At 39.2% G+C, this 16,869-nt stretch overlaps 1 protein-coding gene across 6 annotated transcripts in view; it reads left to right on the forward strand.

Annotated features, from left to right (window-relative positions):
• Window positions 1–16,869, forward strand: part of LOC110983413 (membrane-associated guanylate kinase, WW and PDZ domain-containing protein 2-like) — a 67,010-nt gene that overhangs the window by 44,937 nt on the left and 5,204 nt on the right. For 4 of the 6 annotated variants that reach the window (XM_022242667.2, XM_087135995.1, XM_022242658.2 and 1 more), the window contains 12 exons: window positions 3,511–3,560; window positions 6,730–6,844; window positions 8,662–9,447; window positions 9,687–9,853; window positions 10,330–10,534; window positions 10,951–11,130; window positions 11,494–11,658; window positions 11,800–11,828; window positions 11,959–12,089; window positions 12,530–12,899; window positions 13,194–13,367; window positions 13,742–13,877. In XM_022242667.2, coding sequence (XP_022098359.1) covers window positions 3,511–3,560; window positions 6,730–6,844; window positions 8,662–9,447; window positions 9,687–9,853; window positions 10,330–10,534; window positions 10,951–11,130; window positions 11,494–11,658; window positions 11,800–11,828; window positions 11,959–12,089; window positions 12,530–12,899; window positions 13,194–13,367; window positions 13,742–13,877 — 2,508 coding nt within the window. Of the gene's footprint in view, window positions 1–3,510; window positions 3,561–6,729; window positions 6,845–8,661; window positions 9,448–9,686; window positions 9,854–10,329; window positions 10,535–10,950; window positions 11,131–11,493; window positions 11,659–11,799; window positions 11,829–11,958; window positions 12,090–12,529; window positions 12,900–13,193; window positions 13,368–13,741; window positions 13,878–14,566; window positions 14,599–16,028; window positions 16,071–16,869 lie in introns of all 6 variants that reach the window. The other 2 variants (XM_087135996.1, XM_087135997.1) reach the window with 2 other exon arrangements.

Consider the following 16,869-nt stretch of genomic DNA (forward strand, 5'->3'; position numbering starts at 1 on the left):
TGTTCATTTTATTAGAGTGATCCAACTTTACTGTACATGTACTGGTTCATGTACAGGTAAGCATACATGTATATTTATGTGAAGTTCTCAAAGATCGGCTGTGCTGAATTGTTAACTAACTTGATTGGTTAAGAAGTTGCATGTTATTGGTTCTTGTACTTGGAAGACCTGTCATTGGTTGAATCAGCTAGTTATGTTGTGACTTGACTTGACTGACACTCACATTGAGGGAAATCTAAGAAACTCTGAAGTCTGGATTTGAAACCATCAAGGTTGCCGCTGCTGTAAGTAAGGTCATCTCTAATGCATACCATGTCATGTCTCAAATGACCTTAGTCACAGCAGCAGCAACCTGGACGGTTTTAAATCGAGACTTTGGAGTTTCTTAGTGAGTGGAAGCATGGAAGGGGTCCATGTTAGGATGTCCTCTCTACACATACTGGTACACCCACACAAGCAACTCCCAAATGGGAAGAGATTGCCGAGGTCAGAGGTTATGAAGGGCAGGGTATTTTTCCCTCTCTTGTGCCTATGGCATGCACAGATAACAAGCTGGATTCAGTTTGGTATGCTAGTTCTTCTGACCAAAATCTGACTCGTTGAATTATGGAGAAGTCAAAGACACTGTGAATTTTATCAGATGGAATGTTGTCAGATCATAAAATAAAATTGTTTGTAATTTGGGATGAATGTCTGGTTAAAGTACATGTACATACATGTAGATGCTGTGTAAGTGATTTTACTCATAATCTTTGAAGTGATGGATCGCCAAGAAATTTAGTGTTAGAATTATTACAAGGCATATAATGTTCCTTAGTTACTGGATTTCCCTCATCTCAATGTTTACAACAGTTGCAATTTACGCAAGAAGAATTTGAAACGAAAGCTTTGACTAGCCATCAAACTTTGAGTGAAGGTGTGAGTTTAAAGGATTCACGCAGAAGATATTCAGCGCAGCTTGTTTCCATGCATATTAATATGTTACAACAATATGAACAAGATCTAAATAGTGGCTTTTATTCAAAGTGAAAGAACTCTTCAAAGAAACTTTTATCAACAACACACGAAGGTCCTGTTTTGATGTTGTGATACAAAGTACACCTTGTCAAAAGAGCATAGGAACAGTACAACAATTAGTGCTTCAATACCACCCACCAACAGTGTTTTGAAGAAATATGGACCTCTACTACATGTACTGTCCAAACAAATGAAGTATAAAGTGGAACCAACTCCAAGAAAATGTACAAAAGTATGATACATGTACAGTACATTGGTACGAGTATATTGCAAACAAACCTAAAGAAACACTCTTCTTTGCAGTGATGGATATCATTCTTTGGCTCATGAATATGGATTCTTCATTAGCCCCAAATCCAAAATATTGAAATTTGGCTTGGCTTGGTTTGGTCGATTTCCAGTCATCTTAGTCAAGATAATAGATGTTTCTTTACAAACATGGATACCGTACAAGTACGGGTACTGAGTCACTTTTGCACTATTAGACTGGCAAGTCGTGCTAACATGCAAATAAAAAAGCTGTGTTATATGTACATGTACTGTGTACATGTATTCAAGTAATAAAAATCCTGTTAGTCTTCCTTCAAGAACTCTGGAAGATCTGCCCTATTTTTAAAGTTTCAAAAGTGAACAGTAGTTGTCTTCAAGTTGATGTGAATTTGTCCCACCATTTGTCCCATTATTGACACCACCATCAGTCTTTCTTGTGAAAATAATTTGGTTTGATTTGTCTTTCAAGGCAGCCAGCATGGGTTCCTTCTTTCAGTTCCTTGAGCAAGATTTTAAACAGTAGACTTTAAGGTCATGTTTGTTATAAAATCTCAGGCATGTACATGTACAGTGTATCTAGTCTACAGTACATGCACTGCTCCAATGCCCCATTAACTTCATAGCTTGTTTCTTATCTTTCACGACCTTGTTTGACCCTGAATAACAAGCAATCTAACTTGGCCCAGGAATGCATGAAATTAGATGACCATTAGAGCTGTTGATTTACCAGCCTACCTGTGATTTACAGGCTTGTACTTTTTGTTGTCCAGTTGAATTTAACAATCTCGTTTCTTGTAGGACAAACTGAGCGGTCAGTACTGGGAGAATACTGTCGCAGTGAAAATTTGGTGAAATATCTATGGAGATGATCAGATGTAGTATGTCAGTGAACATGTGAAATAACTTATTTTTAATTGATTGTACTGTTGTACTAATTTTCAAAAAAATTAATTGAAATGAAGGCGACAAATGAAATTTTCCAAGAAACATGTCATATCAGGAAGATGACAAATTTTGTGCACTATTCTGTTTCATGAAATTAACAATGTAATCTGTGACTTGACACCATGAGGAAAATCCTCAAAAAAGATTCATCTTTCTATTCAGACAAGGCAGTAAGCTATTCATTATTGTGTGGTTACTGCTGTCTGCTACCCACAGCATTTGCTTCTGTTCATGATTAGTAAGCTAGGGTTTATTGTGAATAAATAGATTCACAGTTTACCTTTTCCTGATAGTTACATATAAATCCCTGTAACTGAATACGGTAATCTCACTCTTCATACAGTGTTCATGTAGTCTCACCTGGGATGAACCTTTGGATCACAAGAGGTTGATTACATCCCAGTACAGTGTACGTGTAGATCTTTCCACTAGAGTTGTTTTACAGAATTCATCACAAATATCATTTGTGTCCCATGTTTCTTGTGGTTTTACCCAAAATGTCGTCAACATCTACAGAAACAAGTATGACCTTATATGGTTTTCTGTGCAACAAAAGAAGTTGTAATTGTCGCTAGAAATGTGCATGGTTGACTGGCATTGGCTTTCTAACATAACACAAGTTATTTTGAGGTGGATGAGTTCATGCATTTTGAGTTCCTTGTAAATGAAATTTCATGTTTTTCAGCACTATTGTTTTGTTATTTGTCAGCCTAAGTTTTTCATAACCCAAGGCCTTACGATACTAAAAGTCTGTTTAGAGCATTTTGGAGTGCATTGAAGAGGTCCAATCACTAGGATTCATTTTAAAATCTAGCCAAAATATGTGATGCCTGTGGAGAGAAACAAGACTTGCTTTCTTCAGGGCCTGAGATGTGGAGGCCAATGAGAGCCCAACCTATTTTCCCTGCTAGGCTTTCCTTCAGTTTTGATCAAGAGTCTATGAGTGCTTGACACCAGAGGTTCTTCCATCTACATGTGGTAGTGTACATGGACATGTACATGTACAGTATTCTGTAGAGTCTAGTACAGCGTCTGCCCATGGTCGACCAGACAAAGCTGTAGGCACATTTCAGTATCAGACAGCCAATAACTTGGAAGTTCTCAGCTGTGGGTGTGCTAGTCCATATATGACCTGTGCAATTGCCTGGGGTGGTTCCCTGACCCCTATGTCACAGGATACCCTGTTTATTAAGGCCTGTGAATCTTGTTTTGTGTATGGAATAATATCATAAGTACAGACTATGGCTAAGATAATACTGGATCCCAAATTCTTGGCAGGTATGCTGAAGCCGGTACGCAACCCCAACAAGATCAAGCCGGTCAAGACGGTGAGTATTACATTTCTACTCATTTTTGCTGTCAATTTCATGTGAACGAGGATGCAATGACCTGGCAACATTACAGTTTTTTGCATTTTTATTTGCTTTGTGTAAAATTCCTGCAATGGATAAGTTTCAGTTCACTGTCACTTCAAACCGTAACCCCCTAGGGTGTATATAAATTGTATTGAAATTTGAGGATTTGGGACTTTTAGGGTGTACATGTACTCACTTTTAATGTCTGCTTCTGTTCTCATTTTGTGAACGGTTTCCAAGCCATCACATTGCTGTTTGACAGTTGTTTTTTTTAATTACATGTACATGTACATACTGATGTTACGTGGTATGTACACGTACAAAGTCATAAAGGTGAAAATCTGCATTTCCTGCAATTCACCAAAAGTAGCAAGTTTTTGTTTCAGTTTTCTAAAATTTAAAATTCCTTGTTTCTGTTCTGTCTAAATGTCTTTTTTTTTTCACTGAAGGGAACATTTCAGGCATTTAGAATGAAATGAGACTAAGATTCAAATAGATTTATGCTAGACCAGATATGGACAATGAAGTTTCAGGGAGTTGCAGGTGAAATAGACAAAGCTTTTAGGTTGAATTTGGAATTGAAAAAAATTTAGGGAACTTGTAACTTGTGCACTAACAGTTTGTATCTGATACCTTGCTCCTGAGATATGTAGATTGACAGAATAGAAATGGGGAGTTTTAAATTTTAGAAAATTAAAACAAACTTGCGAAATACATGTACATGTAGTTATTTCATGTCTAAAATGATGCCTTGTGTTTGATATCCATGTTTCAAAAAAAAAAAAAAAGCTGGTATGAAAGCTGAGCTGTTTACAACTCCATAGACCAGCAGCTGTGGCTGTTATTGATGACCAACCTGTAAATTAACCCAGCATGGAGCCATGTAAGGATGGCCAGCTAAAGCTTTCTGGATATCAAATCACATTGAAGTTAACAAAAAAATCCTTGGAATAGAAACTGTACAAAGTCTATGGGATTTGGTAATGAAAGGAAAAGACGAACATGGCAATAAATATCAAACAGAGACTTGTCTAGAAGATAAATTCAAAGAAACATCTTGAAGACATTGTTTGATCCATGTCAGCAAGACAAATAAATCAGCAAATTGCTCATTATTCACATTAAAGCACCAAGATTGTTATGAATGATAGCTGGTGGAATGTGCTACATTTATTTCTCAATACTAGGGTAAATTCAATTGTTACATGTTGGAAGCAACAGACCGCAGTCTTTGTTTGTAATTTAGAGATTGATCAAAACTAGATAAAAGAGATACATCTGTTACCAATTGGTACACAAGTATACAGTGTACATTGTACATTGCATACATGTAGTATAAAGTGTATATTGCATAGTATACAGTGTACATTGCATAATATACAGTGTACATTGCATAGTATACATGTATATGTACATGTATGTACACTGTACATTACACATCCACTTTATGTGTGCATTTTGCAGGAGGACAGCATACCAGTCTGTCGTTAAAATATGAGTTAAGCTTAACATTAGCAAGTGATATGTGGGGTTTTGTTTGGATAGAAAGAGTACCCAAGGGGTAATGCACAGAATGTACATGTACCATAAGGCCCCTCCAAAAAAAGACTCTGGTTTCTGGTCATGTTCAGCTCCAGTTTCTGCTTTAGCTTAGAGGAAACGAGTTGCATGTCAAATAGCCTATGAAAAAATAAATCAAAACAGTTCAGCTCCAGAGTCAAAAAGAAAATAAATTCTCATGAGGTAAATGATGTATTTTGCACATTGTTTTCTGTTTTAGCTTATGAGAAATAATTTGCATATAAAATATTGGGGAAAAAATTCAGCTCAGAAAATAAGATCTCCTCTCACTCTAATCTACATGTACCTTTGTTCTTGGCAAGTGACGATGCATGAGTTGTTATATTTGTATTTTCATAAGGCGAGGTCCATCGCCACCGTATGTACCGACACTGAAATAGACTGGCCCCTCACGGTTTGTTGCTCAAAAACATTTTCAATTTGTATACGTAAGCAGGATGTAAGACCATATCGTTTGTCTGGTTCACAGACGTGAGCCTGGGTCCGAATCAATTGGCTACAGCTGGAATTACTCCGAGTATTTGAGAGTATCCACAGCTAGTTCCCATAGAATCATGCATTATCAAGCCGCAGCCAACTGATTCGGACACAGCCTTCGTATAAAGATACATGAATGACGTCATCTGTTAAGAGTGCCCGACTGAAATGTATGGAGGCCAAGGTGGATTCCTTCACCGTACATATTACTCAACCGCACCCACTGAAAACATGTTAAAATTGTGCAGTAGCAGAATTCTTGCTGATAAGTTAGTTTGGCAGCTTTTGGAAATCGTTTTATGCAAAATAAAAAAATTCTTTCTTTTGCCGATGCGCTGTTCTACAGCAACGCACGCGGTGACCAGAAACTGGAGACTTTTTTTGGTCTAACTTATATGCCTGCATGTGGTCTTTATTGTCATCCAGTGTAGTCATACCATGGTCAGACCTCCTCCATGGTCAGACTGAGTACCTAGCTGTTCAAAAATGTTGTGTTTTGGGCACTCTCCAGGATAATTTCCTTTGTTTGGAAACCGTTATAAATCTAACGTGAGTTGATATTTGTATATTAGCTGAAGTTAAACATCTTTTTTTATCAATTCTCTTCAGCTTCCTCACTTTGCCTGCACCTTTGAACACAATTTAAACAAATGCCTGCCTGCCTGTTGTCAAGAAATGCTTGAGGGCAGAGATCATGACAAGCATGGGATACCTTGAATGGTTCAACCTGGCCCATTCATTTGATCCTTGATGGAAACCCAATACTTGCAGTCATAAATTTAATCCATGTTTATCTTACATCCTCCTGCTCCATTTCATTTTTTGTTATGTTGGCTTCTTTCTACTGAGAAGTTGATAGAAGTACATGTGTATAAAGTGACTCTTATCACAGGAAAGCACGTTTGTGCTGGAATGGGGGCTTGGGTTGTTTTTTTACATGTACCTCCAGTTTTTCTGCCATGGTTGAATTTGATGATGTATTGCCAGAGATAATGATATCTTTGGTTTTCATTGGCTGCTGCTGTTATCTGTTCGTTATAGCTTGTTTCATTGTTGAATTTTTTGTATCCTTCGTTCATGTTAGCCCAAGACACCAGAACCAAGGGACAAAAACGAGGGGCCAAATCTCAATGAATTCCGAACTTCAGAAGACCGAGATAACGTCAATCATCGGCCACATAGTAACGGACCATACCGAGGTAAGATGTCAAGTGATTGACAGTTATGAAGATGGTTCCCATCATGAAGAAAGAGTTCTTGGGATGAGTGTTTTTGTTTTGTTAAAATCTTATCAATGACAGAATGTGACTGTGATATGTTGGACTTGGCATTTTGACAGAATAGTATTAGCAGCATATTTTTTTGATTAATCTGAATATGTGACACATCAATGTTCATATATTGTATGTATCTTCTTTCTTCAATAGTAGAAATGAATCAGTGCTACATGTACATGTATGTGTGACTGGTCTTGTGCAGTACTGGTATGTGAATCATTAGATTAAAAAAAAATTGTGTCACTTCATTTTTTGGGGGGTGTTGGCATTTTGGTACTCATTTTAATACACGTGACATATTATTAACATGTTTTACTTTAAGTTTATTCTAAATGTAGCTCAGTTATGTAGCTTTCATTTGAAGCATGAAACAGCAGTTGGTGAGATTGCAGACTGTTTTGTAATTGTAGAAATTGGCCTCTACTTCTGTTTATTTTCGTTTCCCAGTCTCTGAGAATGAGCTTACAGTAGTCTCGATACTACCATTGTAAACTATGGATCCTCTACCCAAAACAGCATCCAGTCATGAGTCCCCTTATTTTTGGTCTTGGTCATAAAATGCAGTAAAAACAAGGGTAAATACTTCACCGGGTACCATACTGTACATGTACATTTCCAATCATATTGATATGTTTTAACAAAGATGTTTTAATAAACTTCAAGATGCACTTGCTAAAAACTTCACCTCTCTTGATGGCAGGAGAATGATAATTTTTTCTGAGGTTATCAGTGACAGTTCCTGGACTAACCTTTGTGTAACTTTATAGGAATTGCAGTTCACAATCCTTCAAGCATCAAAGAGATATTGTTATCCACTTAGTAATACATGTAGGGTAGTATTGTACATGTACGTGTAATTCCCTGCAGGTTCACATTTAAGATTTCATGTAGACAGAAACACTTCTTTGAATAATTTCACTTTGTGGTTGTATTTGTTTGCATTAATTTCCTTCGCACCCTTTTACCAGAGTTATTTTACAGTGAAGTTTCAGTCTATTTCAAATACATAAAATAAATTGCATTCTAGGTACTGTTATCTACTGTAAGACTTTGAAACGTCTTAGTGAAATCACAAAGTGTTTTTGTTTGGGTTTAAAGATCAACTTTTACAGCCACAGGTCACTTGGTGGTGGTTGCATGTCATACATGGCTAGGCTGTGATGCAAAAACAAACTGGTCATCTTATGTTTATATTTTAGGAAAACCACCAGAAATCACAGGTGTACAGTACTTGTTACACCCTTGATTTCCCAATATTTGTTACCATGCCTGCTCCTGTTCCAGGGCTTTCATTAAAGAGAGTCTTTATTTCTTCTGACCATACATGTACTTGTGCTCATGTATGTACATGTACAGTACGTGGCTGCTTGAACTGTTTTTTTTTTTTTCTTCTTTTTCCTGAGAATAACTTCAGTGACTGACTAAGTGACTGAGTGCCCTGTAGGTTACCATGGGGGGCATGGCTGTTCAGGGGTAATCTGAAAGGTTAATCACAGTGTGGATATAGGATCCTCTTGGGTATACAAACTACATCCAAATACATTCCATACCAGTCAGTGGTTAATGTACATATAGGACACGTTTTGCAGTCCGACTTGTGGCATGTACACGTACATGTAGATGTTGTAGGGTGTAGAAAATATTGCTGAAAGTTGTTATGGCATTTAAATTTTCTTTGGGAAGTTGTTTATCTTACGGAATAGAGATGACCTGACTTATTGCTTTCCTGGCATTTTCAGGTGACAGTTATTCGAGTGATGAATATGACTCTCGAGACGAAGACCAAGGCATGAGACATCATAGACACGGTCGGGAGCGGGCAAGTAAAAGCCCCAGGACTGTCAAACGTGAAGAGACGTATGACCATGAAGAACGTCACCGAGATCATGAAAGAGAAAAGGGTAAAGGCGAACCACGACATCACTACAGGGATCAGGACAGGATCCCCAATGAGAATGGACCCATTCATGGACACCACAGTGACCACCGGCCACATGCTGACCATGACTCTGATCGCAGCTGGGACAAAGAGGTAGACAGGAAGGCCAATGACCATGGCAACCGTCGTGGAGATCCACGAAGGCAACATGAAAGAAATGATCGCAGATTGGCTGAGAATGAACGGCGGTCTACAGAGAGAGATCGGAGGCCAAATAGAGACCCAAACAGGCGTAGGGATGATCCTGATCGGCCAGTGGTAGACTATGAGACTAGGAGCCTAGAACGTAAACGCAGACCGCGTAGTCCTGAGCATGATAGACCAGTGTCCCGGCCGGAACGCTCACGGACACCCAAGTATGACTATGATTCCAGGGAGAATCGGCCACCGCCCAAATCACCAGGCATGGAGAGGCAGGGCCATCCACTCATTGAAAATGGGACCAAATCACTGAGACGGGATCAGCGAGGTCATCCAGAGGATGGTAGAGGTCAGGAAGGTCGAAGATCAAGACCTGGGGGTGAAAGTGGTACTGGTCCAAGGAGTCGAACTCCCAAGCCACACCATAGCACCTCTCCTGTCAATAGTAAGGAGAACGTTGTTCGATGAATTTAATTCTGGCTAAATGGTTTTACAGAATCAAAACTAAAATTAGATATTTTGTGCAAAAGTGATGAAAATCTTGTAAACAGTAGTTAAATTTGAATTGTTTTGAAATTCAAGGTTTTCATAAATTCTTTAATTTTTTACTTCAAAGATATAAGAAGTCAACAAAGAATTAGTGTGTGTCATGTTACAGTGTATTGAAACTTTCTGGTGCACTAGGGTCTGATGATGTGATTGGGCAGAGACCACCCTCTAGAGCCAAGCAGCCTGCTAAGGCACCTGTTGGCAATAATGAGGATAACTTCATTGAGACCACTGTGTTCCTGAAGAAACTAGACAATGGTTTTGGCTTCAGAATAGTTGGTGGACGTGAAGAACAATCTCAGGTAAATAGCATCTCATCAAATGAGAATGGATCTTAAAATGGCCAGAGTTATAACAAATTTACAGGCAGATTTGAAGATAGAAAGTACATCGTGAAAGAGGTTGCAGTACCTGCTTGCTACATCTGACTTGGACCGGCCAGTCAACCCTGGCAAGCTTGGTGTTTGAGTGGTTAAGATGTCTGCACTAGGAAGCAGGAAGTCATGGGTTCGAGTCCCACCTGATTATACAGTGTTATGAATATACGTCGGTGTAAGGGCAAAACCTGTAATTAAAACAAATGGAAAAACTTTTAGACCAGGAAGGCCACAGAGACTACCGTGACTGAATTAAAAGCCAGCAGGGTAAAGTGTATATTTTTGTTTACGAGGGAGATACTTTTATTGGTTAAAAGGGCTTCTTTTGTACCAATGTTATAAAAACTTATACCTGTTGTGATGTTATTTGGGATATTCCTTTGTCTGCTTATATCTCAAAGGTTGCCATTGGAAATATTGTACCCAATGGTGCTGCTGACTTGGATGGTCGCTTAGTTACCGGTGATGAACTTCTGTATATTGATGGCCAGTCAGTGATTGGCTCATCTCATCAGGAAGTGGTGAATCTGATGGTGAAAGCTTCACAGGCTGGGCGTGTGTCACTTGGAATAAGGAGAAAGATTTCTCCGTCTGCTAGTGAACCAAGTAAGCAGAAACTGTTATCTCAATTCAGTCTAACTCCTTTGTCACTTCCCTCAGCGTAGTATATTTCAAGAACCTCAAAGTTCATTTCAGCAAAAACATGACAGGCTCGTGACAGGCTTATCAAATGATAATTCTAGGGTCCAAATCAGGTTTTAGTGTGAGTCTTCATTCATGAAGGTTAGGTCCAAGTCAAGTCAATCACTCGTGGAGTTTTTTTTCCTTTGCTTCCTCTTAGAATGGGGATGCAAGGTAGCAATTTACTATTTATAAAGATATCTCATTAAGAGGGCCATGTCAGTTGTTCGAATCAAGAACAATGGGTCTGTGGTCAAAGTCTTGACCTGTGATGAAAATCTTGTAACCAAGAACTAATAAACTGCACAGGTGTGATTTCTCTGTGTGCTGTTCTTTTTCAGTGGGTAAGAACCCTGTTGATAGACGGCCGTTCTCTGAACCTCCTCCCCCAAATAGTCCTAGCAGCCCAACAAGACCCAATGCTGTTACCTTCCCCTATGATGTCACCATACATCGTAGAGCCAGTGAGGGCTTTGGATTGGTTATTCTCTCGTCGACACTCACCTCTGGCTCCAAGATAGGTGAGTCTGCATATTAAAGCTCTTTACCATATCAGATCAAGTTTGCCGAGTTATGGTATTGCCAGAAGCCTGTAGTGTCTGCCACTCTTAGCAGTAATTTTCATTGACTGTCCTCTTCCTTCCAAAATGGTATTCCTTCTAGCCTTTTTTCACACTGATGCAAAAAGTTCCTTTGTTGTATGGGACAAATGAAAATCTGGAAAGAATTAATTTTGTAATTTTGTAATTTATCATTGCCCCATAAGTACCACGTTTCTGGGACACTTGTTGAACATTTCATTGTGGGATAAACCTGCAAAAAAAACTTAAACATGTTGCATGCCATGGCATACCTAAGAGTAGCTATCTATTTTGTGACAACAGGTCGTATCATCAAGGGTAGTCCAACCGATCGATGTGGCAAAGTAAAAGTTGGTGATAGGCTGATAGCAGTCAACAAAGTGGACATCATGAATATGCATCACAAAGATATCGTCAACATGATCAAAGATGCAGGGTTGAGTGTCACATTAACGATAGGACCACCAGGTAAGATGAAACAAAATCAGATCAGAAATGCATTGGTTTTGATTTCTGTATGGCTCTCTGTTTCTAGCATTTTCAGTTTCATTTCTTTGTATTTGGCAGATTTGTGATTCATGTTTCTATATTTTTCGTTTCTCTTTCCAGAAGACCCAGTTGCTGGTAATTCTCCAAAAGTGAGTGTTCATGTATATGACGTATTGCTGAAATCATATCAGAGTTATTTCCCTTTCATATATGAAATATTTATTGTTAAGGTAGCATTACTCACACATGAATAATTCTTAATTCTGAAATCTTGTTCAGGCTCATGATAGCATGACTAATGCCCTGGCTATGCCAGCACACATTAAGAGCAGTGATACCAGTCTACTTCCAAGGGACAGTTTTAGAGAGGGACCACAATCACCTGTAACACCGACAGCTGATTTATACAGGTAAGCATCATAGTCATGCAGAAGCCAATTGAAATTGGCTTAGGAATATATTAAACATGATCTTCAAGTTTGCATTAGCTATATCCATGTTGTTGGTTACTTTTTTCTGTGTGTGTTTTTCCACCTTGATTTTTTCTGCTTTTTTAGTAATGATTGTCTATGAAATTAAGGTTTGATTTTTAAATTTAACTGAAGTGTTGACAAAGTTATACATGTAGTTTACTGGACCATCTTCCGTGAGGAAGGTTTATTATTCTGTGAAAAATTGACACACACGATGCTCTTAACTTGTTTTAAATGAGAAACTGATCAGAAAATTTAATGCCTTGTTACTGTTCTGACATTTTTTGAGCTGGTTTTCTATCAAAAGTTGGGCTTGTCAGTTTATGCCGTTGTGTATGCATGACTTGTACTCGTATCTCCTCTCTTCCTTCACCAAGTCATCAACATGAGCCTCAGTACCCTACAGCCCAAAGATGGCGCCCTCCGTCGGTACCAGTGCGAGCAGACAACCGTGACCATGTGTCATCCTCTCGAAGCACCCCTCAGCCAAACTACAACCAACGTAGCCCAACCTCCTATAATCCCCACCCTTACCAACAGCATCAGCAGTCTTCAGTGCCTTATAGTGAGTCCTCTAGGGACACCTACACTAGATCCGCTGATTACCCAACTGAGCCTTATCCTACTGACAGACATCCACACCAGTATCCACAACCCGTGGATTCCTATCCTGCTCCACACCATCCACAGCATCAGCATGCTGCCTACAGACGGACGCAAGAGCCTAGCATGCCACCAAACCATGGGGTAAGTCAGTGGAATCATGCAATGTTCATAACACAAGAAAATACATTTTTGTTTTCTGCAGAAAAGTATGCCAATTTTATTCCAGTGGAAGTTCTTTGAGCCGTTGAAAGAATTGTATTTGCTTTTACCAAAATGCCTGTCATGAAAGAAAGGAGTTTTGTTCAGTACCTGTACATGTATGTCAAAGCCCTCTTCCAATGAGGGAGTTTTTACCAAGCGAGTATACTCCGGAGCCTCGAACTTTATACATGTATCTCTCATGCAGATACTTTTGTCTTGTCTTCTTTCTCTCAGATGTTTGATGATCAACCTGAGATTGAGCCTGGTGATTACTATGCTGTAGACTTAGAGCGAGGTACCATGGGCTTTGGGTTTAGTATACGCGGGGGACGTGAGTTTCAGAACACACCGCTGTTTGTGCTACGTATGGCTGAGGAGGGTCCTGCAGCTCGGAATGGTCTAGTCCGGGTAACGCCATAGATTTCATTGTTCATTTCTCTGAGTGCTCTCTGAGACAGAATAATAGATTCTGCAGATCAAGTCTGAGTAGAAATGCTGTTTTCTGATTTAAAATGGTAGTTGACGGCCACAGGAGTTGAAAGTAAATTTTTTGCAGTATAATTGATGCACCATAGAAGAAACCACATAGCACTTTGCTGTGAAATCACAAAAGAGCCTTTAACTTCATCGTTACCTGTTCATCAAAGTACCTGTAAATGTTGAAGTCCTTGGTTTAGTGCTGAATCTATCACTAAGCACATTATTGTTCAATCAATAAACAATATACTTTACCAGTATCTGGGGTTCCCTTTCAAAATCATTTGATCATGCTCACTGTACAGGTTGGTGATCAGATCATTGAAATCAATGGTCACAGTACTGATGGCATGTTGCATTCAGAGGCTATTGACGTCATCAGGAGAGGAGGTAATAGGGTACGTCTCCTGCTTCGTAGGGCTGGACCACCCCCTGCTTCAGGTGAGTATCATAGTTAGGAATCCACCCCCTTTCTAGCCCCTCCCTACAACTACCCCCCCCTCTGAGGCATTGGTAGGAATGATACTTTACTTGTATGCTTTTTTAGTTTCCTCTTTAATTGCTGTTGTTGAATAGAGCATGGATGATTCTAGCCTTGGTTAAGGTGTTCGTCATTCGTTGCAGCTCAGTGCAGTGAGCACCAGCCGCACGAAATCAAGGCGAAGAGTGACCTCACCCGGTCTAAGAAATGCAAATCAGCTGAATCAGGACGAATGCCTTGACCAAGGCTAGGAAGATTCTACAGATTTGACAGTGGCACTCAGAGTGCATACTGTCATACAGAAGTTTCCTGTTAATGTTTTGAATGAAGCTATTGCCAAAAAACAGGCAGTTTCTGTTCTAGAAGAAATTTTATAAACTCATTTTTCCAAGCTATTCCCAGTCATTTTTCAGAAGTAGCAAAAATAAGCGTTTCATCTAGCTCAATTAGTTCCATTTTGTAGACAGATAATGGTTAGGTTTCATTTGGCTTTATAAAATTCTGATTTGAGTTAGCAGACTTGATTAATTTGCTGAGCTCATCTTATGTTTTGGACTCCCTGCAGGATTCCGGCCCAAATTCCTAAAAGACCAAATCTATCTGTCCTAAAATGTGTTTTCTCTTTTGTTCTGCTTTGTGATTGAGGTAGTTTGACCAGGGGACTTGTGTTGATTTCAGACAGTAAGTTATGTCAGCCAGTGACTCAAAGTGTGAAACGACAAATTGTTCATAGCGTAGCTGTTCCACATACTACTTTCTCTAGCAAAATTAGTGGGAGAAAAGTGCAAAGACCGATTGCAGTGTGAAATTGTCTTGTGCATCAAGTTGTGCAGTACATGTTTCGTCTGGAGGAGTGAAGCCAGAATTCATGCTGCAGTTTCCATTTCTTTTCCGTTACATGCATGTTTGTGTTATTGTGTGTGTGTGAATGAAAAGTGTCCACTTCTGGGGTTCTGTTAAATGCATTTGGCCTGAATAAGTTTTGCTTGAAGTTTTCAGCATGAACAGGTATTTTTCAAACAGTTCAAATATCTTGTTATATTAGAAGTGCATTCGTTTTGTAGTATCAATACTTGTATTTTGAGTTGTTTTTCCTTAAAGATCATCATTTTTTTTAATTTTCACTCTACATGTATATATTTGTAAGTTTATCATTCGAGAAATGAAAAGATCTTTTGTGATAATAACACAGAGTTTGACTGTATTAGGGACATGTGACAGCTATATTTCAGCTTTCACTAAACACATTGTCCCCCTTTTCCTCAGAGTATTTCATTGGATAACTTCTGAACCTTCAGATTTCAAAGTTTATTTATTTAAATCAGATCTTCCAACAGCGCATTTAGCTCCAATTACAGGATGATAGAAGACAATGAAGAAATGTTCAGTTTTAGAGGTTGGAGGAAAACCCCGGGTAAATGTTTTGGGGAAACCCATGGACTCAGGGAGGGACTGAAAACCTAATCCACATATGGACTGAGCCGGATTCAAACCCAGGCCCCCAGAGGTGGAAAGCGAGGAAAGAAACACTGCCCCAACCTGACTCCCCTAAGTAAAAGATAAACTTCCCTGAAGTTAAAACAGTTTTAGCCCTTGCAATGTTTGAGCTAGAGCCATCTCTCTACACATCAGGATGTTGTGAATGAAATCATCATCATAGCCCAGTCATAGTACATTTACATGTAGCTTTGTGTGTTGAGAGTTCATATCCAGTCCTTCCCAACCTAACTTGGCCCACCTACCAATCTGCCCACCATGGACCACATCCCCAACCCTGTTCCCATAATGATACAAATGACCTTATCTTCCCCTACGCCTGCCCACATCTCACCCACCCTGGCCCACACCCCAACCCACATCTCTCCCTACTCTGGACCCAAATTTCCCCACCCTGACCAACATTGAGTTTCCTCATCACATCCTTCCCACCTTAACCTACATCTCCCCACACTAACCCCATCTCCCTCCAACCCCCCTTTCCCTTCCCTCACCCCATATCTCCCCGTCGTGACTTCTCCTTTGGCCCATTCCCACATCTCTCCATATTACTTTTTTCATCGTCATTTCAGTCTCTCTGCCTTGCTGTCATTTCTCTTTCCTGAATACTCTAGGCTTTCAATCCTGATCGTCAAAGTTTTTAGCAGCTGTTCATGGTAAGAATTGGTAGATGCATATTCATGCACAAACTGCAAGAAAACTATTGCTCAAATACATATAGCTGTTTAATATGCATGATTATGAAGATGTAAGCTTAATGACTAATGTCTTTGTAATGTAATACATGTACGCACAAGATACGATATGCCCTAGCTATGGATGCACATAGTTCAGTGTGTAGACTAGAGAGCACCGTTATTATAGCGATGGGGAGATCACAGGTTCACATTCCACATTGATTATCGTCTTACTTTATACCCATTTATGTATATGTTGGAACTGGCTATCTGTCATGTACTTGCATGTAGCATGATTGCAAGAAATCACCACATTTCCCATTTCTCACAATATAGCAACTAATCATCTCTGCGAACTGACAGATGAAAAAAAAAGTAACTGCAACTAACCCATGCACTTCCATTCGTAGAAATCATGGAGATATTACAAGACTGAAGTGGCATTGGCCACTCTATGTAAGGTAGCAATTGCTGACTACAGCTGTTTTCTAGCATTCCTGGTCTGTTTATACAATTCTGACAACTTGTCTTTTTCATAAGGCCTGTGTATCTTGAGACAAATAGTCAAAACTTCATTAAGTAAAGAAAGCCTTGATATATATAGAGAGTATATAAATAGAATTCTCTGTAATACCATTTTGTCAGGAAAAAATCTGTACAGTCAGTGTATATTAATACCCATTGCTTTTAATACCCACAAGAGGATATGGAACATAACTAGAAAAAAATTGAAAAAACTTAACTTGATAGACCCCCAAATCCCTGTTATCCTCATTTC

The sequence above is a fragment of the Acanthaster planci genome, linkage group LG04 (genome assembly GCF_054643075.1).
Source record: "Acanthaster planci isolate LZ-2023a linkage group LG04, COTS_SCS, whole genome shotgun sequence".
NCBI lineage: Eukaryota > Metazoa > Echinodermata > Asteroidea > Valvatida > Acanthasteridae > Acanthaster > Acanthaster planci.